At 33.4% G+C, this 25,227-nt stretch overlaps 1 protein-coding gene across 2 annotated transcripts in view; it reads right to left on the bottom strand.

Moving 5' to 3' along the window:
- Positions 1–21,913, bottom strand: part of LOC133185529 (glutamate receptor ionotropic, kainate 2-like) — a 48,334-nt gene extending 26,421 nt beyond the window's left edge. For both annotated transcript variants that reach the window (XM_061320823.1, XM_061320824.1), the window contains exon 1: positions 21,005–21,913. In XM_061320823.1, coding sequence (XP_061176807.1) covers positions 21,005–21,104 — 100 coding nt within the window. In that variant the 5' untranslated portion in view covers positions 21,105–21,913. The remainder of the gene's footprint in view (positions 1–21,004) is intronic.
- Positions 21,914–25,227: the final 3,314 nt, after the last annotated feature.

The raw sequence follows: 25,227 nt of genomic DNA, 5'->3' as shown, positions 1-25,227 counted from the left end.
ATATAAATATGACCAATCATGGCTTTGCTGTTCTTAAGAAGAAGATTTTTAAAGATATTTTCCTATATATTTCTATGTAAAACTTTGATCCCCCATTGTGGCCTCACCCTACCCCTGGGGGTCATGATTTGAACAAACTTGAATCTACACTACCTGAGGATGCTTTCATATAAATATGACCAATCATGGCTTTGCTGTTCTTAAGAAGAAGATTCTTAAAGATATTTTCCTATATATTTCTATGTAAAACTTTGATCCCCCATTGTGGCCCCACCTTACCCCCGGGGGTCATGATTTGAACAATCTTGAATCTACACTACCTGAGGATGCTTTCATATAAATATGACCAATCATGGCTTTGCTGTTTTTAAGACGAAGATTTTAAAGATATTTTCCTATATATTTCTATGTAAAACTTTGATCCCCCATTGTGGCCTCACCATACCCCCGGAGGTCATGATTTGAACAAACTTGAATCTACACTACCTGAGGATGCTTCCATATAAATATGACCAATCTTGGCTTTGCTGTTCTTAAGAAGAAGATTTTTAAAGATATTTTCCTATATATTTCTATGTAAAACTTTGATCCCCCATTGTGGCCCCATCCTACCCCTGGGGGTCATGATTTGAACAAACTTGAATCTACACTACCTAAGGATGCTTCCATATAAATATGACCAATCATGGCTTTGCTGTTCTTAAAAAGAAGATTTTTAAAGATATTTTCCTATATATTTCTATGTAAAACTTTGATCCCCCATTGTGGCCCCACCCTACCCCTGGGGGTCATGATTTGAACAAACTTGAATCTACACTACCTGAGGATGCTTTCATATAAATATGACCAATCATGGCTTTGCTGTTCTTAAGAAGAAGATTTTTAAAGATATTTTCCTATATATTTCTATGTAAAACTTTGATCCCCCATTGTGGCCTCACCCTACCCCTGGGGGTCATGATTTGAACAAACTTGAATCTACACTACCTAAGGATGCTTCCATATAAATATGACCAATCATGGCTTTGCTGTTCTTAAGAAGAAGATTTTTAAAGATATTTTCCTATATATTTCTATGTAAAACTTTGATCCCCCATTGTGGCCCCACCCTACCCCCGGGGGTCATGAATTGAACAAACTTGAATCTACACTACCTGAGAATGTTTCTACATAAGTTTTATCTTTCCTGGCCCAGTGGTTCTTGAGAAGAAGATTTTTAAATGATGTCATTATTTTTTCACTAATTCCTAATTATCTCCCCTTGAAAGAGGGCGTGGCCCTTCATTTGAACAAACTTGAATACCCTTCACCCAAGAATACTTTGTGGCAAGTTTGGTTGAATTTGGCCCAGTGGTTCTTGAGAAGACGATGAAAATGTGAAAAGTTTACAACAACAACGCCAACTCCTACGCCAACGACAACGCCAACAACGACAACAACGACGACAGAAAACGGACAAATTTTGATCAGAAAAGCTCACTTGAGCCTTTGGCTCAGGTGAGCTAAAAACTAAGATCAAGGTGAGTTCATTTAAATATCTTTGTATTCAACTTAAATATTCATTTTCATTTTCCCCCACGAAACATGAACATTTCTAGGTCATGCAGTCGCCAGTGTAAAATTATGAAGTCTATCAGACTAATTCCTAATGTCATTGAGTTGGAACTCTTACATAAATGGCACTATAAGATGGTGCCGAATGAAATATTTGTGCGAGACAAAATGTGGCGAAACCCATCTATATATTGCAGTCTCACACCCCTGTAGGACGAACATCACGACTGTAGAGTCCTACTATTAGTGACTTGCAAATGCTTCAAAGGCAGTAATGCAAAGTCCCAAAGGAATTAAACATTTCTCAACAATTACCATATATTGAATTCTAGACAGAACACTGAATGACATTACTTTATTTATACGTGAACAAAATTTTCAAATTTTCATTACGTATCAATTAAAAGGATCAATATTTTAGCTTTGGTAAAACCTGCATGATATATATGTTAATTTAATGATTGCAATAATTTAGTCATGGCCTGTCCATGTGTTGTTGAGCTTGATAAAGAACATGGGGAAAAAGGTATATGAAAGAATCTTGATTACTTGTTTCCTTGTACAACTGACCTATTTAATGTGTGATTTATTATTAATACCAAACAGATGTATGATTGTGTTTTCGTCATTGACCCGATAAATCGTTTCGATTCATCATCTCGTTATGAGAGCCATACAGTATGAGCGTTAGAAATCAGAGATTTAGCTTTTGAAGACAAATAGTACCACATGCCGTGATCTTTAATGAATATCATAATCTCTCCTCTTACGAATAAATGATTCATTAACGAACGAGCATAGCAATATATCCGTTGTCTCAAATTGAACATTTTTCGCATTTTTGAAATTTGGTGGGGATATTTACTTCTGTGGTTAATAATCCAACTTCTTTGGTGTTAAAAGGCATTAAGAATTTATATATTACATGGATTTGATTGTAACATAAGTTAGAGAATCAGGTTTTTAAATTACATATGAAATGAAATAGAAAATCTCACCGCAAGCATCTCACACTTGTTATATCTAACTTAATTTAAATGAAGCATTAATGCTCAAAATATTCAAAATACAATTTAATGCACCACATGCTTGTGCTAATATTTTTAAATGACAATATTATCTTGCAAAGACTTTTTTAGCACTTGATGCAATAAAGAATATTAGAGAGAGCACATGCAGTTCTATCTGACGAGCGGCGAAATCATGTCAACGATACATAGTAAATGAAGTTCGTCTAGGATATGTTACAGAATACACTGTTTCTACAATATGGTTTTCCTAGATTCTACATCATATCACATTTATTAAACAAAGATATTATATTTATCTTTAAAAAAAGAGAACAAAACCAGCAAATATCTTGATAGCCTCTCTTTTCCGACAGAGCAAAATTTCTGGAAATGAAACATCCTCAGTCAGTGTTTTCTTTTTATTCTTACAATTGTCTAAATGCCTTCCCCCCCCCCCCCCAAATCCCGTTTTCTGTACAAAACTTGCAGATTGCTTGAATGTTGTTCGTGTTAATAATTCGGAATTTTTGCTTAATTTTAAAGATTTTTGTTTTCTGACATATAAGAAAATCGTCAATTTTTCATATTTGATTTGGTGATATCATTTGTACTTACTTTTAAAGTGAATTATAATACAAGTGAGTCCAGTGAGAATTTTTTTGTGTAGGTAGTAGGTACCCCCCTCTCCTATAGAAATTATTCCTGGTTTTTCCAAAACCAAATATGTGCGATCGGAAAGACGAGAGTTCAAACTCCGGCAGCGACTGGCGTACGTCGATCAAAAATAGGTAGCAACTGTCCATTCACCAACCACTCGGGACCTTGAAGTGAAAACTGTCCGTCCTTCGGATGAGACGGTAAAAAATCGAATCCCCATGTCACGGCAAGCGTTGGCACAATAAAGATTCCTCACTGCTCAATGACCCTGAGTGCCGAGTAAAGGTCTTAATTTAAAGCCATTCAATGGCGTATGGTGACTTCTATACATGAGTATAAAATTCTCGAACGGGACGTTAAACAACAAATAATTGATCAATCTAAAATCAAATCAGTTATGATAAAACAATGCATGGCCGGTTTGGTTCACAATTAATTCATATCAAAAATTGGAAAAAGACATCAATCCTTGTATCGAAATAACACTATAATAATGCCACTTGTAGTCAACAGATAATGCTGGGGATACAAAACATGAAAGAGCAGAAACACTCATATATATATATATATTTTCAAAGAAAAGAATACATCTGTACGATTGTCCTCTCGGAAGACAAGTGTACGGTAATAACGGTCTAACAATTTTTATGAAAAAAGCATAAGACAACATTCGACTTAACAATAGATTGTATTTGCTAATAAATTCATTGTATCGACCATAGAATTTATTTGCCAAATGTTGACCTTAAAAGGGGGTGTTGATATCCGTTTATCATAAACCTATTTTCTTTTAGAAACTATTCCGTACCTAGATCATGCTCTTGCGTATCGAATCAACTGGGAGATGCAGGTGATAATAGTATATCGCTACATTAAAAAAGGAAAGTTTACGATAGAAATGTTGAAGTCATCACGTTTATCATCAAGTTTTCTTGTTAGTTTGCCATTAATATCTTTTTCTAGAAAAATATCCAAATATGAAACATAGGTGTCCGACTCTGTTGTGTTTATATTTCGAGTTCAAAGGGATATATCGACTCAACGTGTAAATGCACTTACATGTACTTGAAATATCTTAGATTGGACCTTTACTTTTTGTCCTATATTAAAAGAGATCAGAACTATATTACCTAGCATTTACTATAGTTTTATAGATTTCTTTCTCATACGCAAAAGACATTTTGTAAATTAGATATTTATCTTACATAAAAAATGAAACATCAGTATTACATGTACATGTAAAATATTTTCGAAAAAAAAAAAATCTTTCAAATAAAAAAAAATCTCAACAATCAATAAGAACATTGATACAGTGCACATATTCAGAAAAGGGACAGCCGACAAGAAACGAAACTCTCATACAAGAGTGACATGAACATCATTAAATTAGAATATGGCTCTGTTGCTATAAGGTACATCAATCATGATTTTTTTTTCACCGAACGTGAAGTATATAAGCTGGTTTTATATGAAAATATTTTTGTTCTGTTGTGTAGAAACCTGACATCCCTTCTCACTGGGGGGTTTGGAAAAAAAATGTAGGCATATAACCTGGCTTTATTCCATGTATGACAATGGAGACCCCCAAAACACCATTCGTGTTGCAAACATAATTTACCAGATAGATAGAAGATTAGGGAAGCTCAAGATTGATACATTAATCTTAGAATCGTCAAATCTACAGTTTACTAAAAACCACAGTTTGCAAGCTTTCACTTTCTTCTTTTCACGATAACGTTCATTCAGAACAGTTCTAAGAAGATGGTCATACAGTACAGAAGTCAGCGACTGCAGAATTACCTATAGTTTATTCAACATGCCCTCTTGATAGCTCTTAAATATTTGTTGTTCTTCTTTGCTATACTAGTATATCCATGGACTTTTGATTGTTTTTCTTCAATTACAAGTTATTTTTTTTCAATTCAAGCTTTAGTGGTTTCATAAATATTAATCTGCATGTACGTACACCCTTCTTCAATTCTGAATCTAGTTGGAGCAAAATACGTATCATGCATTAGTTTTTTCATTGGATTGTAAACCCTAAAATTTATATGTGATGGAAATTGGAAAGTCAAAACCCTAATGCACTGTCATTTTTATCAGCTGCACATTAACTTCGTACTGTACTATGACGTCAAAGATAAGTGGTATCTCACATCGTTGGTAATGAGATAAATTTTATGTTTATTAATGTTTCAGTTTTAATCAGTAGTTGTTGTTAAACTTTATTTTCCTTTTTAGATATAAATGTGTATAATTGGGCTTTTGCCATAGATAATTCTATCAGCAATAACTTTAAAATTTGACGACAATGTATATCTAAAAATTTTTGAAAATACCATGATTAAACAGTCTTAAGATGACCATGCAGTCTTCCACCCTTTTTAATGCAAATTCTGATATGATAATGTTACTGAGAAATAGATGACAACACAGCTTTTTTCTGCTTTTGATATAGTCCACAATATGGTTAAAGGTTAAATTAACCCATTGGAGACGCGAAATGAGTTAATCAAGATTTACCTCATTTTATCCACAGTTTATTTGGAAAGTTGGAGCGGTCTTTACAATTCGTATTGCAAATGCTTATATATCTTTTTTTTTTTAATTTCGTTGTTTGACTTAGTTATTATGAGTAAACAAAAACTGGTGCCTATTTCAAATATCTACAATATATATTCTTTTGTGAAAAAGTTACGAAGAATTTACCAACATAAACAATGTAAGGTATGATGTCTATTTAGCTCCGAAAATAATTGATAACGTAAATTAATGGATAGTTAAAACAGTTTTTAATAAATTATTGTCTGGATCAGGAATTCGCCTTCTTTATTGAGTTTGTGCGTGCATTGTACAACAATAGGTGCTATGCCATACATACAAATGCATAGTGAAGACTATCAATTTTATATTAGCGTTTGGGCAATACACGATAAAGACATTATGAGTTTGAGAGATAAATTGTGCATTATACACTATGCATGATAGAGATAATCCGAGCACGATAGCGATAAACAGTGCACGAATGTGAAAACTATGCGTTAGAGAGATCATCTGTATGTGCATTCGAGCGACAAACAAAACATGAGAGAGACAAACTGAGTTTGAAATTATAAACTATGCATGACAAAGACAAAATGTTGTACACGAGTTTAGACAGTGCGTGCTGGAGATACTCTGAGCTTGCGAGATGAACTGAGTATTATACACTGTAGAGGAAAACTCCGTTAGACATAAACATGATGAAGACAATCTATCTGATCTGAACACAAAAAGACCATCAATGCATGAAACAGAGACAATCTGAGCATTTCAGAAATAAACAGTGCATGAGAAAAAAAAACATGAGTGCGATAAAGTGATAAAGTGAGTATAAAGACACAAAGTAAGAATCGTAGAGACAAACTGAACGTAATAGAGATGAATTGTGAAAATAGCGAACAAAGATAATTCTCAAAAAAAAATTATGAGCAGAGCCAAAACGGAAAACAGAGGTGTGATCGGGTGCCCTGGAGGAGTAAGCATCACCTGTCGACTTGTCAGACCTGCCATGTGCTCCTTGTCCATGATCTGGTAAACAGGAAATTCCGGAAATATTTCAGAGTGAAAATAATGGCCTTACAATTTATGTCAAAAGTCCATTAGAACAATACAGATTGGGAGCAGAGTAAAGATAAACCTCTAAAAACATCAGAGCTTGGATGAAATGTGGAGATAACGAACAAAATTCAAGCTCAAAGTCCATTAAAACAATACAAGTCGGGTGTAGAGCAAATACAGACCTCCAAAAACATCAGTGGTGGGATCAGGTGTCGTGGAGGAGTGAGCATCCCCTGTCGACCGGTTACACCCGCCGTGTGCTCCTTGTCATGATCGGGCAAACGGAAAAATCCGTAGATTAACTCAGTAAGAAAATAATGGCCTAACAATTTTTTATGAAAAACGTCAGTCAACATTCGATTTAACGATAGATTGTATTTGCAAACATGGTCATTCTATCGATCATAGAATATGCGAAATTTTGACTTTAAACAAGATTGTTGATATCCTTGTACCATCAAATTCTTTGTTAATAGTTTGTCTCGTTTTAAAATTTTTAGTACGTAGAACTTGCTCTTGCGTTTCGAATAGATTGGGAGACATAAACTCCTTTGGCAGATGATAATAGTATATTGCTGCATAAATAAGGGAAATTGACGATAAAAAAAAGTTGAAGCTATCACGTTCTTCATAGTTTTGTTGTCAGTTTGCCACCAATGTCTTTCTCTAGTAAAACATCCAAATATGAAACAGATGTGTGGTGTCTTTTATTTCGGGTTCAAAGAGATATATCGAATCAACGTAGGAAAACTGAAACTGAATATTATTAATTGATAAACTGTCACCGATATATTTTAATGTCAATTGAAAGTCAGAGCAATAGACTTCTTCTTTCCATGTAAAAATGAAAATGTTTTTGTTAATCTCAGATATTGAGTCCATTGACTTTTCAGATATTGAGTCCATTGACTTTTCAGATATTGAGTCCATTGACTCTTTGTTTTATGTTGACAAAGAGTGCGTGTTTACTTCTTTTGTGGCACAAATTAGCTTGGATCTAAAGTATTGAACTCTAAATCAAAGATGATTTTTGAAAATGTTAATTAACTCAAGAAATTGCTAAAATTTTGACCAGGAAAGCTGTAGCAAAATTCTCCAAGGACACAAACAATCTGTTAAAATAAAAATGTGTTCTTCTCTACAAAAGATGCATACAAATGCACTGCGCAGAAATGTGAAAGGACACTTGTAATTAAAAAAAGTTTCTCTATATTTCGAGCATTCAATAAAATGTTAACATGATTGATTATCTCACTGCAGCAGGAAGTTTATGTTTCTTTTATGAACAATTTTTCATAATGAACTCATTTTCTAGTTTTTCATTTTGGAGTTAAAAGATTTGTAAGAAAAATGTCTTCATCTTGTCATTATTAGTAATAATTTTCCTCTATTGTCGCTACAAGAAAAATCAATTTTATTTTCTTGAAAATATTAAAATTTCACAAAGGAACGCAGTTTAACCATGGTTTTTTTTTTTTAGCAGTATAAGATTATCATTTTCATGATTTTGGTTGTATATTATTTGACAATCTTGTCTGCCATACAATAAGAATCAGCAATAATTCGGAAAACGGTTTATTTTCACAAAAACAAGAACTCTTGTAATGTTACCTCCATTTGAATTTAACACACCAGTCATGACAAAGCTTGGATATAAAGGATCAATCTTATTACGGCTTCCTTGTCTTATTTCAAAATGTGTAACTCATAATAAATATATCTATAAATATATATAATGTACCAAGCTTTCTATGTAAATCATCAGTATTTACAACTACCAATGTGTGTTTGCTAAATATTACCATCAGGTGGAACCAAAGTCTGCATTATACATTGTCAATTTTTATCACATGTTAAACGTTTCGTAACTAAATATCTATATAATTTTTATGATAGTCGTAAATTGAAATGTCGCAAACAGTTTGCATTCCCTTGCAACTCTTCTGTCTAAATCAATATATCATTCACATCTTTTTCTGTATATTTCTCTCAAATGACCTCTGTAGAGAACAGGGCTGTTATTCTAAATTATGTCAACTTGACAGAACAGTCACAGAATATCATACTTTTTTCCTCCATATTCTTCCATATTTAGATATGTTACATGCCATCTTTGATACATGATTAGTCATAATCTAGTGCCTTTTTTCAATGAATTGGAAACTTGGCTGGTATTTACTGCTCGACCACTCAATCAGCGTGGTTTTATTTGACATCCTTCAGTGAAAATGTTTATTGATTATGAAAGCTCAAAGAACTCTCCGCACGGCATGTTTTATAAAAACATGCACTGATTCTCTACCAATATGTAGCTCGTAATACTCTGACCTATGGCGAATTACTTTCTTGCTGGCTCTTTGGTCCTTGCATTAATTCTTTTAAAAAGACTGTGTCGTCTCAATATCAGAATTATCTGAATTTTTGGTTTTTCCTAAACTCTTTTTAAACAATTTCAAATGTTTCTTTAAATATGCACTCCTATAACATGGCTGAATATAAAGAAAATATTTCTTAAAAATTGCAAAGTTTTAATGAAAATGGTTGTATTTTAGAAAAGGAATACCGGTGTTGTAGAGTAGGATTTCCCCGATAGCCAGTTTTCCCCCCGAAATCTGTAATCCAGAGTAGGATTTTCCCCCGAGGGGAAATCTCACCCTAGAGCCAAATTTCCCCCTCTTTTTTCTCGGAGTAGAATTTCCCCTCTATAACCAATGCTTGAATCATTGGATCCCCCCGAGGGGAAATCTCACACAAGAGCCAAATTCCCCCTCTTTCTCTTTCAGAGTAGAATTTCCCCTCTTTAATCAATGCTTGAATCATTGGATTACCCTCCGAGGGGAAATCTCACACTATAGCCAAACCCCCCCTTTCTTTCTCAGAGTAGGATTCCCCCCTCTTTAATCAATGCTTGAATCACTGGCAATTAATATGACAAACATTTTCTCTGAAAGTCAACTGATTTTTTAATGAAATTATAAATGTTTTCGACTCAAGAATTTTTTAATCTAGTATGAAATCTTACAATAAAGAGCTCTTATCATTGGGTGTCAACCCAAAATTTTAAGTCATAGGAAATTGTAAATAAGTCACTTAAAAATCTAACACTCAAGTTTCAATACTCTCTCTCGGTGCAGCGGTACGTATTTGCTCACAAATTATAAAATTATATCATGACACTTTTAGTGATTTGACAATTTGACAATCTGTTTTCCCTCTAAAGGCCCAGTATTTCATCTGTGGGTCCATCCTTTTTACAAAGAGTGTGCGAGAAAATTCTAAAATTATGTTATTGATGGGTTTTATGCACATGCCATTATGTGAGTATTAAAATATTGTAGTTCTTCACTGGAAAAAAGGCCAAAAACACAACAATACAAGAAACACCTTTTGCAAGCGGAAGCAAAAGAATGTCCCCTCGACCCTAGCGATGTAATATTGGATTTGAAAGCAGAGAGCAAACATTCTCTAAAGGTTTTGCAAAATTTTAAATTTTTAGAAATAAATGGCCATTTTTAGTTCCATGGTAATATTTAAACACCAGAATTTTGAAGAGACACTTATGTACATGTAGTTTGAAATACAATTGAAGAGAAAAATCCATTAAAAAAATAATAAAATTCCTTTTGTTTCTATGGGGAAAGTTGAAGTTTGTCCACCGATTACGTTGTACTATTTTTTTCAGAAGCCAGTTTGACCAGATGAAAAGAATAAAATTTTAATTCTTAATTTTTTTTTTGGACGGTTACAGGGAAAAAATGACATTTTTCATACTTTGTATGTTTCAATGGAACTTGTCGCTATTTCTAAGAAGGGACACTTGTAACAATATGTCGCCCCTTCCCCCTCATACATAAGTACAGCCATGATATGATATTTTATGGTGGGGATTGCCTCTGGGGGGAATCGCACTCTATAACTATTACAAAGAGTAGGATTTCCCTCCGAAAAATTGAATCTAGTGCGGGATTTTCGTAAGGGAAATCCTACTCTACAGTTTTTTTTCCATCGGGAAAAATCCTACTCCAGAGCCTATTTTCCAGGGGGGGGGGGAAGAATCCTAACCTAGAGCCAGTTTTCCGGGGGGAAAGATTTTAGAGGGTAAATCCTACTCTACACCGGTATGAGCTTGTAAAATAAGTCTTATAATGGTGAAGTTTTTGTTCAATTAGCAGTCCTTTTAATCTATAAAGAGCCTTTTCACTTACGTCATGTTTGCAGCAAGGATTATTGTTGTACTTATAAAAATGATTCATTGTCCAATTCTCTGATGTAATAGACCAAAATAAAAATAACCCGGATGAATGCGTAGGCTTTTACAAAACTGCATGTAAAATAATAGATATGTTTCTTTACAACTGGATAAAGCATTAAAAACTGAACACGAAAGATATTACGTTAAAGACATAAAAATGTCATGTTGCAATAAAATTATCAACACTTGTTTAATTGATAAAATCATTGAGGAAGTTAGCGCAATCTCACGCATTTTGAAATGATGGATGAAAATAAGACGATGGACTAAATTACTCAACACAGAAATAACACTGAAAGTAGTATACTATCCAGGGCAAGGAGTACAGAGAGTGTTCGATTCAGACGAGGGGATCAGTCAGAGCGGATTGATTAGATGTCAGAGTTAACCGTTTGGCCAGACTCTTTATGACCCTAGCCACCAACAGACTCCTAGGATGTCATACAAAATCTCAGAGGACCAAAGATCACGTGCATCATAAACGTACACTGCCAAATACAGAGCGGTCAAAAACAAAATTCATCAAAGTTTCATAATATCGCATGGCCACACACTGTTAATCTGCGATCTGAGCGGTTTCTTTCTCCCGCTGCGTATAATGACTTACGATGTATTTGATACACGAGAAAGGAAACCTTACTGGAAGAAAAAGGTGCTAATGTAACAAAGAGTTTATGTTGTGTAATTATGAACAGGGTACATGTACTCACTGACTTCTCTTTGATAGCGGTCTTCCAAGTCATCTGAATTTAACAATAGGATACGCAAAGGATTTTCCTTCTGGAGATTTAATTATCAAATTATTATTAAAAGTATTCAAATATAACGAAAGCAACATTTTCTCGAGAGCCTATCCATAATAAACATTGTATAAAACATGTTCTATTCAATTACGAGAGTACTAGTAAATTAAACCATTTGATACTAACTATTCATTTCTTTTCGAATTAACGCACTGGAACAATTTAATTACTTGGTATCACTCAACTATCCTCCAAAGGAATTTTTTCCTCGATGGATTTTTCCTCAGCATATTCACTTGTTTGAATGAGCACCTAGAAGAGTGTAGGCGTTACATACATGTAAGTCCAGACTTTTTCCAGGTCGTCTAGTTTATCAGAACATTCTTAAAGAGGCTTGGAGACCCGAGACCCAATCTGAGGCTTGGCGATACCCATGTTTCCTATCCAGATCAAGGTTTTTCTCAAAATCAAATCATTCATCAGTCACGAAAACCTTGTATGGTACATTTTATTGAATTATAATGTTCTTTTTTAAATTATATTGTAACCAAATAAAGAGAAAAATAGTTTAAATTTCATTATTTTTTTTTTTTAGAGTAGGTGATTTTAATTCAATTTTTGTACCCTACAATAAATAAGAATCTTATGTTTGAGGAAAAAGTTTTCTCTGTCTACCGAGCCACAAAATCCTACAAGTGTGATAGAAAATATGACTATGACCAACTTCCAAAAGAGAATTCCCGATTCCATACGGTCAATTATCAAGACTTATGGCTACAGCGATATGTCAATACTATAGAATGTCTCTGCTTCTTCTAGAGTCAAAGTATTTGGATCAGACGTTAACAGAGTATTCGGAGCCGGATAATAAATAATGTTCTCTATTATTGCCTACGTATGAGCTTATCTAAAGGTTACGTCTCGTGTAAGATCTTCAGTGATGTATCTCTTTCTTTTTATTGTGGGGCGCTATAAGACAGAAATATTCATTGCTCATAGACTGGGAAATTTCCCTATATAGGATTTCATATTCTAAAATAGTCTGTAGAGAAAACAAGATTATTTCCAGAACAGGCCTTTTGCCATCAGAAACAACTGTTTCCTCTTCTAATAATCTGTTGGATTTTCGAGGGGCATAAATTGAGCTCCTTTATTAGTCTGTCTGTTTTTATATACTTATGAAGCAAAACTTTTTCAAAAACTTCTACATGAGAAGAAAAAACGTTTGCTGTTGCTTTGAATTCAATATTTCGATATATGAACGACATTTTATCAATTGGAAATAGTTTTTTGTTGTTTTTTTTTTACATGTCAACTCGATATGTCCCAGTGAATTCGAAATAAAGGACATCAGAGAGTCTGCCACATCTGCTTCTTACTGACGATAGACATTATATGACAAATAGAATGACAGCTTTTCCATCGTTAAAGTTCCCTATTTTAGTATTTATGAAGTGATACTCCAAATCAGCTACATACATGTATGCTGTTGATGTCTCTCAGAAGAGTACTTCTGGGGATGATCAATTTTTTTAAACAAAGAAATGCCAATATTAAATCCAAGAGGCCCATGGGCCACGGTGCTCACCTGGGTCACTATGGCCCTTCTGCTCTTCATCAGCAGAATATTTTTCCTATATATTCCAATTTAAGATTAAGATCATATATTGTAGCCCAACCCCTACCCCCAGGTGTCATGATTTGAAACAAACTTAAAATCTACACTGCCAGAGGATGCTTCCGTATAAATATGGCTAAACTAGGCTTTGCTGTTCTTTAGGAGATGATTTTAAAGATTTTTCCTATATATTCCTATGTAAAATTTTGAACATCTATAATGTGGTCCCACTCTACCCCTGGAGTCATGATTTGAACAAATTTGAATTTACAGTACCTGAGGATGCTTCCATATAAGTATGACTATTCTAAGCTTTGCTGTTCTTGAGAAGAAAATTTTAAAGAGTTTTCCTATATATTCCAATTTAAACTTTGATCCTTCATTGTACCCCAAGACTACCCAGGGGTTCAAGATTTGAACAAACTTGAATTTACACTACCTGAGGATGGTTCCATAAAAATATGATTAATCATGACTTTGCTGTTCTTGAGAAGAAGATTTTATAAGCTGTCTTCTAAATATTCCTTTGTAAGATATTGATCTTGTGGCCCCATCCTACCACCGGGGATCATGTTTTCAAAATCTTGAATCTACACAACTTTATGATGCTTCCATATAAATATAACTAATCATGGCTTTGCTGTTCTTGAAAAGAAGAATTTTAAAGATTTTTATAGTGTATTCTCATGTAAAAGTTTAATCGCCCATAGTGGCCCACCCTACCCTTTGAACAAACTTGAATCTACGCTATGTCAGGAAGTTTCAGACAAGTTTCATCTTTTCTGGCCAAGTGGTTCTTGAGAAGAAGAAGATTTCTGAATGACCACTTCAAGTTACAAAATATCTCGAAAAAAAATCGTGCTGAAGTGACCCTCAATTGAATCATGGCCAATATATAATTAAGACTTCAACGTATATAATGAGCTGTAAAAGAAATCCTAGCTTCTCCAAAATATACCTTCGTAGCAAAGTTAAAACCAAAGTTTGGGGGAGGGGCACATACTAATAATAATTGGCAAACAAAAAAGAAAAGGTTCCTAAAAAATCTTTGTCAAGTCTCTAAAAAGAAAACCACCCTAACTCGATAATTTTATTTCGGGGGCAGGGATGGCCATACTGCAACAGAAAGAGTGTGCGGGAAGAATTTTAATGAAAAATTCCATACTAAATGAAGAGTAAAAGACTATTCTCGGGAAAAAGTTGCTCCCCCAGTACTACGTGCCTAATTGAAAATGAACGGTTGCACAATTAAAGGATCCTCTTATGTTTATATTAGGACGGATCTTGCAATGTCTTAACTTTAGGAAAACCCTTAAGATATAATATATCTAAGTTAGAACAGAATCGTTGGCCTCATTTAGGACCAAGATATCTCTAAATATTTGTTAGTCCTAAGATAGCATGCCTCCTGACTTAGAAACTTATACAGTTCATTAAATATTTTCGTATTTTCTGTTTTGGTGCGTTCAGTTTGGAATTTGTTTTACTTGAGGAGCACGAACGACTCTTATCGATCACTTTTCCTTTGTTGGTCTGTCTGTCTATTTGTCTGTGTTTGGGAGTCATACATACATATAACCCGATCACTCTTGTTTAAATACTTATGGTGTTTCGTTTTACTGCTCTCTGTTTATAATTAGACGAAAAAATCTGAATACTCAACAGACATGTGCAGGCAGACTATGCATATTTTGCCTCTAATCTATAATGGTGCCTAGATTCTATAAATATTGGTACCAATCATGTTTGAGTGTAAACGTAAACATTCCAGCTTGATTGGCCTCTTGTCTTTTAATTGCACCATTGCTCCACTAGTTTTGGCTATTAAGTCATCTGAATGCGGTAGTTCTCTTAATTGAAGTGATATATATAATATAAAACAATTTATGATTAATGTGTTGCAATAATTCAATAAATTTAGTACAAAAACAACAAATTAATCTCGAAAATACAACAGGCTTCACAAAAGAATCTTCGCTCACCGATCGGACGAATCAAATGATTGTTTACAATCAATTTAACACAGGTTGATCATCAGATAGATTAGATGCTTCTTTTCTAGTACGATTAAGTCCTCCGGAATGTAGTGCATGAAGTACACGGTATTATAGTATACAGACGTGTATAAATGAATACCGTGATTATTATCTCTCATCACAAGAACACATCAAAGGCTCACAAAGATGTGATATATAAATTAAACGGTTAATGCTATATAATACTTCTATACCTAACAGTAGAAATCGGAAACGGTTCATGACCCGTCTGGATCCTAATATAAGCTTCATTTTTGATGAAGGAAATAAAATAAACATTTACAGGATATTTGTAGATCAGATAACTTAGTAATAAATACACTAATTAAATCTACAACTTGGAACATTTTGATAATTATATTTTTATTATCAAAGATTGGTAGTAGGAATCAGATATATTCTGTTATATATGAAAGGATGTTAAAGTACTATACGAGTTTATCGTGAGGAAGAACGGAGGACCAAAGATAGCTGCTTAAACAAGATTAATGAAACATCCAAGGACACGAATATTTCGTGAAATAAAATAGATGGAATAAGCAAATATACAATGTCATAATGGGTCAATACTGTAATAATTCTCAGACGGACCAATATCTGGAATAGCGCTCACTATGGATTACCAATGGTCGGTAGGCTTACAGCTGTCCGAATGTCCAAGTGATAATAGAAATTTTGGAGTGCCTGTGATATTTCATAATCTCAAGGATTTCCATGGAAACAGAGAAAATTTAATATTGCTAACAAACAATTGAATCATAACCTTTATGAACACCAAATAGCATGATATAATGTCAGCCGATGGAAGTTTGATTTGTTTTAAAGTGTATATTAAATTTTCCTATATTAAAGTTTAAAATCTTGAAGTCAAACTTTTTCACATAATCTTCCCTATCTATACACGTGCTGTCTGACAACAGCTTTACGATAAATAAAATGTTCATACAAGAATCATATCGATATGATATTGGCGATAATAAATTTATTTGCGTTCTTTAATCTCTCGTGCGTAATTCTTTCAGAGGAGAGGATTTTACAAAAAAAGATTAGAGCTAAAAGCTTCTTTGGTTTTCTTTTATTGTTCATAATTTGTTATCTTGTCATCTGTTGATGAAGCCCAGCAAGTATTATGTTTCATAAATGCACATTCTTCAAGCAATTGTATGATACGAATATTTTAGTGTTCGAAAAGAAATTTTTGATAGCTCAATTGAAAATCGGGATTTTCATGTACTTATGTTCATTAAATTGTATCTTTTAGACCAAATACTTAACGCTGTACTTAAGAAAGATCAGTGTCTTTACAATAAATTTATAGTGTTGAAAATTGTTAAAACCAATTGTGTCCTTTTCTTCAGATGAAATTTATGAAAGTTCATTAATTTCAGACATGATTTAGATTAGGATTCATGTCTGCTAAAATGCCAAAGTAGCTTTAAAAGTATTCTCCAGTTAATTTTTCATATATCAGATTATTAATGGAAAGAAATTTTAATGGAAACAGACTTTATAGCTTTATTTCAATTGTCATGGTTATACTCTTACAAAAAAAACAAATGTAAAAGAGCTATTTCATAAGAAGCAGACCTTATCATTAAAACATCCGTTTAATCAAAGTAAAAATTTTAACGTTTTCTTACACTCTAGACATTTATGAGCTAAAATTCGTGTTGACATACCTTCGAAAAGTTTCATGCCAAAAGACTCCTAACTCGTTAACAATTTTTAGAAGCAAATCTGTGGGTGAAAGTTCAAAGTAACCTTACAATTATATCAAAATACACGCAGCTGCTTCAAATGAAAACTTTATTTATGTCGATCTTGAACTAAAATTATAATCAATATAGCTAGTTCTCAGTATTATTTCATTATTTCAACTTCAGTCTCATTTTTATAGAATATTTTTAAGACAGCTTTCGTTTTAAATGTACCAGAGAAGTAAATTAAGGTTTAAGAAAGAATCCTACACATATATGACATTTAATTAATTACTAACCATATTTTTTCCCTCATTTTACTACATGTTATTAGGGCTAAGTATCTGAATCAATCATGAATAATGCTCAAAGCTGTGTAAAGAAAAGTGCCTGTTGTTTTGATTAACAACAGGCAAACTTCGTGAAAAAAGACCCAGAGTTTGACAATGTATTGCCGTGAAGTTTACGGTCAAAAAAGAACATAAAACTCAGTGGACTTCTAAGGGCACCTTGTTGTTTTACTGAAAATCTTTTTTCTTTCTCACCGGGAAGTCCGTCCATTTCTCATCCTTTCTGCTGTCATAAAAGACCAATAAATTCTTGAATCGTAAGAGGACAAATAATTCTGACATAAAATGTGATCTCATGTGGGGCAGACCACGTTGTAGATCAAATTATAAATGATTCGACTCGCAAACAGCTTTACCAGAGGTAGACTTGTTATACCCTCGTATGATGTTTTGTATTGGTGAGCCATTGCCACGAACGGGTAAAAAGTAAGTTAACTGCATCCAGACGACAAAATGTAAGCAATCCTCTGGTGTTAATCAAACACAAATCAAAATCGGATAAAACTGATTAAATTACTATAACATAATGTTCATATTCCAAATACCAAGGAATCGGCAAAATGTGTTGACTGAAGGGGTGTTTAACCGGATGAAAAATATCCATTAATTAGTTACAGTCCATGGCTCTAATTGCTGGTTAATGAAAATCTTTTTAAACAAGAAGAAAAGAATGTTGCAGTTTTCATGGTTAAACACATGCCATGTTTAGGATTTAGCTGTCAGTGATTATGCGGATTCAGTGTTAACACGTCTCTGCCACGCTTCTCTAAGTTCTGTATAACGGAAGACGTGTCTGACAGGTACGGGCTAGTACTAAAAACACCAAAGGATGCTAAAAGTACCATAACAATCACGTCTACTATTGAAATATCATATTTTAAAAGGGCACTTCCATGAATGCATATTTGAATATCAAAAGAAGAAATGACGAAGAGAGAGAACTGCTTAAAGAGATTTTTTTTTTAATTTAAAGTTTAGAAAAATCATAATGCGTACCTGGATATGTCAGACGATTAGCTACATCTCAAAAAGAAAAGTTTTTAGATATCTATTAATTATCAATAGTTTTCATAAAAAGTGAATGAAATTACCATATTTTCTGGTGAAGTAGAGTTTAGAAGCTGATGCCTAATGACTAGTCGTTCAACGGGCAATATAAGGTGAATATTGGGTTGCCCCAGGAGGCTGGACTCTGGATGAGTAGAACAGACTATTTACATACTCCTCCCCAGGGTAGAGTTCAATGTTAACTAGTACCTTATCTTTATCTCTGTATCAACACAGAGGAACAAGAAATTCCGGTAATAGAATCCGATCATGAAATCGTACATTTGATAACGACCCATTGGTACAAATAAAACAACTAAACGGTAGATTCGAATATTTTATATATATATATATATATACATAAATAATATCGTTTTGGGTCGTGCGATAAAAATTAATGAATGAATAATATTTAGCCATAGTAATTGATTGGTAGTAATAGTACACATTGGTCATGATTTCTCCGCATTATCTTTGAAAATTTGTCACTTGCTCACTTTCGTAAAAATTTATGCATGCATCTCCATTTTTTAGTATGAGATTTAATTAAAAGATTAAAAAGTGTTTTTTTTTTTTTTTAATTTTATTTTTGACGATTCATTGCACAACTACAAATATAAAAGATTTTTATACAACTGAAGAGAGTTCAGTTGCAATTAATGAAGTGAACTTCGATCTTCTTATTAATAAGAGATAGAAGGAATGGTAATTCCTACACCCTACTTTTAAGAAACTTTATTTTTACATTTTGACTTTAATACGATCAAATCAATATCATGACCTTCCCACGTGCCGCCAACTTATCACCCCAAAAGCCCACAGCTGCCCAGTACAAAACGAAGCCCATCCCACAAAACGGGGAATACAAAACTCCTACAGACGATCTCCGCGACGATTCAAAAGATAAAAATTGATTAAACAATTTCAAATTCATTACACTAAAACACGAGTGCACAGATAGGTATCTAGTCTTTAAGGAGTCTATTTCCTTGAGATTACGGAACAAATTAGCTCTTAATTGAATTTACATCGACAGATGATTTGAAATATGGCAGATGATATGATGTTTAGTGCACACTAAAAGACTCCCAATTTATGTATGTTATGAAACTGGATTAAGAGTGAGATAAAGGAAAACTAATGTAGGAAAATTCACGTGATCATAAGATTAAAAGATCTACAATTTGAGCGGACAAAAATAAAATGCACAGATGCGCGGTTATTTGTGACTTGTATCTCCGGTTATAATTAAACAAGAGTCATGCAGACCTTTATATTTCCAGCAGATATACAGTTGTTTATTTAAAATCCGACCTAGGTAATGTATTTTGATTTCCCTTTCAACTGCCTTCTAGTCCCTTCAATATGCTGCACCCTGCATATAACTGATCAATCTGAAGGCCGTGGTAAAATCGTATTTAAACTGTACAATCGACAGGCTTACAAAAATATTTAGTATTATTAATAAAATCAATTGAAATATTTTTGAAACTCTGAAATTATCACAATTGAAATATTATGTGAAGGTTTGTAAAAGTGACTAAGGAAAGTTTTACAAAGATTCGGTAAGCAATAAACACGATAAATATTAGCTTTAAAAATCTCTTCAATGCATTTAGACACGTTAAGTATAGGTGCTGAATATTGACTTAGGTTTAATTACACTGAATTGTAAGAATATGTTTAATTTATATTTCTTTCAAATTGTGTCCGGTCTCAAAAGCCTAATAATGAATTATCTCACAAAAGTTCCTTGTGTCCAGACCCGAACTCTTCGTGAGAAATGACATTCAAGTTTCAAAGGGAACAAAGCGAAAAATCTGAACCATTAGATTCGCCGTACGGAGAAGATTGAATTTATTTCCCGCGGAAAAAGCAAAATGATAATTAAAGAGATTTAAGTTATTATTAAAACTGATATTTTGTATAAACAATCCATTGATCTTATTTTGATAATCACTTATCTTTCACACAAAATGACCTCGAGCATGTGATTTTGATTCGCCGTCGAAATAATATTCTAAAATTGCACATTTGATTTCGATGGACCTTAAATAAGAATTCCCCCGAGTGTGTTCGGGTTCTATTTAGCATTATTTGGTCGTGTTCTTTTACACTTTTAATGAATTAAATCTGAATAATTAATTAATGGTGTTTTATAGCAGTAGTTTCTGCATACCAGGTTCCGGAATAGGATGAAGATGAAAGCGATGGCCTTAATAATAACAAGTTCCGAAAATTCCTCATGTTACTTTGGCATGGTTTTCGCGAAGTACATAAATGATTGTGGGGTCAGACGGGGAAATAAATAAATTTTTTCTACGGAGTAGATTTCTTTCACTGTGTTTGCTCAATTAACTTTTGTTCTCAATTAGTATCATAAAATTGGATAAATGTTATAAAATAAAAGTAAAATTAATTAATTAATGAGATGACTTACCTATCTTTATTTCTCTCGGTAGACAATTAACACAGTGAATAAACAGCAGTCCTGCCAAGTGATATGTTATAAATGGTTTTATACATGTATAGAGCGGCATCCTGAGCTTTTCTCAGCTGTATGTAGGACTTTCAGAGTCCCGAAACAAACCTCAATTCCACACATTAATATCATTTATTTGAATCATTCATTGTGTGTAAATTCACCGCAATAATTTTCAAACACAAAAAATCTCGAGTTGATTCCTAACAGCTTATATACGACGGACTTCTGCATGTCGGAATAGGAACCATAAGGTAGGGAAAAATCCCAAACGTATTTATCTTACGGAAATGCACTCTTTAAGGATAAACACCAAACTGTGCAGGATCATCAAAGAAAGTTCATCCAGAATTCTTTGTTTATACAACTTCAATTAAAATTGCAGTATTTATTTTCACAAACTTTGACAACTGGCACACTTTAATACACCACAGAAATCTATTGCAGCAGCACGCGCCCAATGCCACATGGTATCTCGCAGTGATAGCAATCGGCCCGTCGTGTATCGATGAAATACGCCTGTTCGTTCTTTCGTAAGACTGTACTAGCTGGAACGATGTAATGTCAAAGCCGATTTGTAGCGAAAAAAAATCCCAAGAAACCCTGGAGTCAAAACTTGCAGGAGAACAATAGCAGGACGATTATAATTGATTTTTCTTGCTCAGATGCAATTCCCTTCAGAGATAAGGCCCGAGTGTACCCCGCTCCGACCGAGGTCTATTCAAGGTCCGAGATGTTCCTTAATCAACGAGAGAAAAAAAAATCAAGGAGGAGGCGGATATCAAAACCTAATTGAATTTTATAACCCCAATAGGAGATTTATACAGCAAAAAGTGCAGAGAATCAGTCTGGTGTGTGGTTGTCTAATAAAGTCCTACCCTGCTGAAGTGCACTCACGGTTGACTGATGCGCATTGTGAAAGTCGTTGCCGATCATCGGATCTGTCGATTTGTGATAAGATAGGGGTAAAATTGCTCCTATCGCCATTAAATTGAACTGGTCTGATACTTCAAAGACTCGTAAAACCATTATGTAGACGAGCTGTTAAAATGAACGGTTATACGAATTATCTCTGTGATTGTTAGTTTGGGTTTTGTTACAATACCTGCGCATAAAATGTGATAGCTCTCTAAAACACGTGTAATTGGGATATTCAGTCAAGTACCCAAGAAAAGCAATCATCAGAGAATTATCCCATTGTATGATTAAAAACTACGAGCTCTTAGACATAATGTCTTCAAACATGAAACAAAGAGGCTAAAGGTTAAAACGTGTGGAAGAGCAAATTAGCCATCATTTGAAAAGATCAAATATCTGCATATTTGAACAGGGGTGATTTTTTTCAATTCTTTACTCATAACATTAAAGAGACCAATTACTTTGTACCCCCAACATGTGATTTACTCATCAGCAATAACCAAACTAATTTATATTATATTATATTATTATTATATATTATATTATTATATTATATATATTATATCATATTAAATGATATCTGCGAGAAAATTTTTTAAAAATGCCTTTTCATCCCTTTGAAGGAACAAACTCAATACAAAACAACGTCACATATCCATATCCATAATTTGACAAATCTCTTTAGTCCAGACGACTGATGAATAAACAGTCAAAAATAATTTCTATCAGGTCCACCTGCCCTGGTTCCAGATTAGGTCCTTCATAAGCAGAGACTTTCTATTAATGACTTCATATTTTGTGGTCCTGTCCAGTTATTGCCTTGATACTGTACGAAATGATGTTTATGAAATCCCTGTAGACTTGTTATTTTCCCGTTAGGAAGTTATTGAGTATAAGACAATTTTTCATTCCTCTGGTGTTATTACATTGGAACACACACTAAGCTCTAGCTGGATAATTGTTAATAATTCAGAGGTCCTTTTGTATTTATTTTGTTCCACAATTATGAAAGAAGGAGCTATGACAATGTTCTTTTCATAGAATAGAAAATAAAATTATCCGTAACAGACAACCTCACACAAACATGAAGTAGGAATGTCTTCTCATCTTAAATACACAAATCTCACATGTTTGTTGGAATAAGATCCAAGTTTCTTCATATTTACGTTACGGTGTAACCGCTTTTCCCATTTGGCATGTTTTTGTCAAGGTGCATACGCCACTGAGAATTCTGACAAGAAATGTAGCTTGCAGATTCACATTTCAAACTATTTCAGCAGATTCTGTCTTATGGGAAAGTGGCTTTAAAAAATTAGACCACAGCAATTGATGAAGGTAATATCGCCTGAACTCTTGCATATTTTTAGCTCACTTGAACCAAAGACTCGAAATGAGCTTTTCTGGTTACTGTTTGTTCGTCTGTCGTTTAATTGTCATCTATTAATTTTTTCACACTTCAGACATTTTCTATAGAACTTAAGACCTATTTCATCCACATTTGGCACAAAATAATAGATATTCAAATTTCTTATCTGTCATCACCATTTAGTTATAATCGCAAATGAAATCTTTTATTTGATCTCGGAATACCCAAAATGACCATGAACCTATTTCCATTTTTATCCTAGACGACTCTTTTTTTTCATCATACTGTCCATCGATTAAAAAAGATATCTTTTAATGCTCAGCTGTTTCATATTTCTCTGACTCTCTATTCTTGTTTTGATAGAATATGCTTGCTGAATCACCTATATTAAGACACAAATAAAAATAATACTTTGAATTCTGGATCAGTCTCTTTTTATGGATTATGGGAAAGGAAACCCTTTGATCTATTGATCATATCTATATGGATTCCTCACAAAAATACACTTTTTAAAGAATTATGCCATGCGAAATGTTGATTAATGACAGAAAAATCTTGTAATGCTTTTTTGGAAAACAAACATTAGAAAATAAAAGAATATATTGATTGGTTGACTTCCACGTGCTTTCTCCTTTGCTGAAATATTAATTACAAGTGGAGTCTTTCTTTTGTCTCATGATCCCTCTTAACAATGTTACTGATATATAGAGATGGATAAAGGGTAGCATATTCAGTGAAGGGCAAAAGTCTGTAAATACATAAAACAGAATATGCAAAGTCTTTATCAAAGGATATATATATAGATACGTAACCAATATACCACTATAAACTGTATGAAAAGGAATATACCGACATGAAAACACCCTACTTTTTACAGTATACAATTAATACAACATTATTATTTAAATCAAAATGAAGCAAAATCTTTCCACTCATAGATTTGTTTTTAATTGTTCTTTTCTCTTAATTATGTCAACTCGAACGAAGGCGGAACAACATATTGTTATTGTTTCACCTATAATCTCGCAGAAGGCTCTGCCCATCTTAATGAAACTTCACAGAAATTATAATCACCAAGTCTAATTGTTTTTTCAACGTTTTAAATTATACAAATGGTGACCATTGTCGTGTAAATAGGCGAAATTTTCTAAGTTCATTTTTCTCAGTCCAACTAATCTTTTTGAAATTTTAAATGATATTCCTTGCATCAAATCCCAACTACTTTATATTTTTTTAAAATATTGCAATTGATTGGTAAAGTTTGTCCCAGTTCCCATGGAAACGAAAAGGGAGATTTTTTTTTTAAAAAAACTTACTTCTTCGTCTAAAGGCATTTCAAACTGTATAATATTGATGTGTAAGTGTCTCCCCCAAGTTTCTAGGGTTTAAATTTTTTGAAGCTGTCGTTGACGTGGAAACAAAGAAGTGTACATTTCTGACAATTTTACCATTTGAAAAAAAAATTAATAAATAGTAGTTGCTTACTCTGAGTTCAACTCATTTATTCCACAGTTAGGGTCAGTTTGGGATGACGTGATTATGCCATTGCTTGCAGTATTACAGATACCCGCTAACTCCACTGTCTCTGATGAGTTTGCACCTTGACTGTTCTCTCTGTAATCGGTTTCCAATCTGCTGGTACACTCATTTTTGTCTAATGGGAAATGTCGTCTTTCCATTTTATGGAATGTTGAAAATTGTATCCCCAAAAGCGGCAATTTTAATTAGTTCTTATAACTGATAGACATTTTAAGTGCCCATTGCATAAAGGAAAATTTCACTTTTGCAAGTAAAGTGTGATAGATTAATTATGTTTTATTTATTCAATTTTCATCTCATTTGAAACAGTGACAGTGGAGATAGCAATTTTATTTTAATGACTAAATACTTTGTTGAA

Source organism: Saccostrea echinata, unplaced genomic scaffold, assembly GCF_033153115.1.
Source record: "Saccostrea echinata isolate AGI-Se365-2 ecotype Australia unplaced genomic scaffold, CSIRO_AGI_Sech_v1 ptg000012l, whole genome shotgun sequence".
NCBI classification, from domain to species: Eukaryota; Metazoa; Mollusca; class Bivalvia; order Ostreida; family Ostreidae; genus Saccostrea; species Saccostrea echinata.
This window is presented reverse-complemented; position numbering and strand designations above follow the sequence as displayed.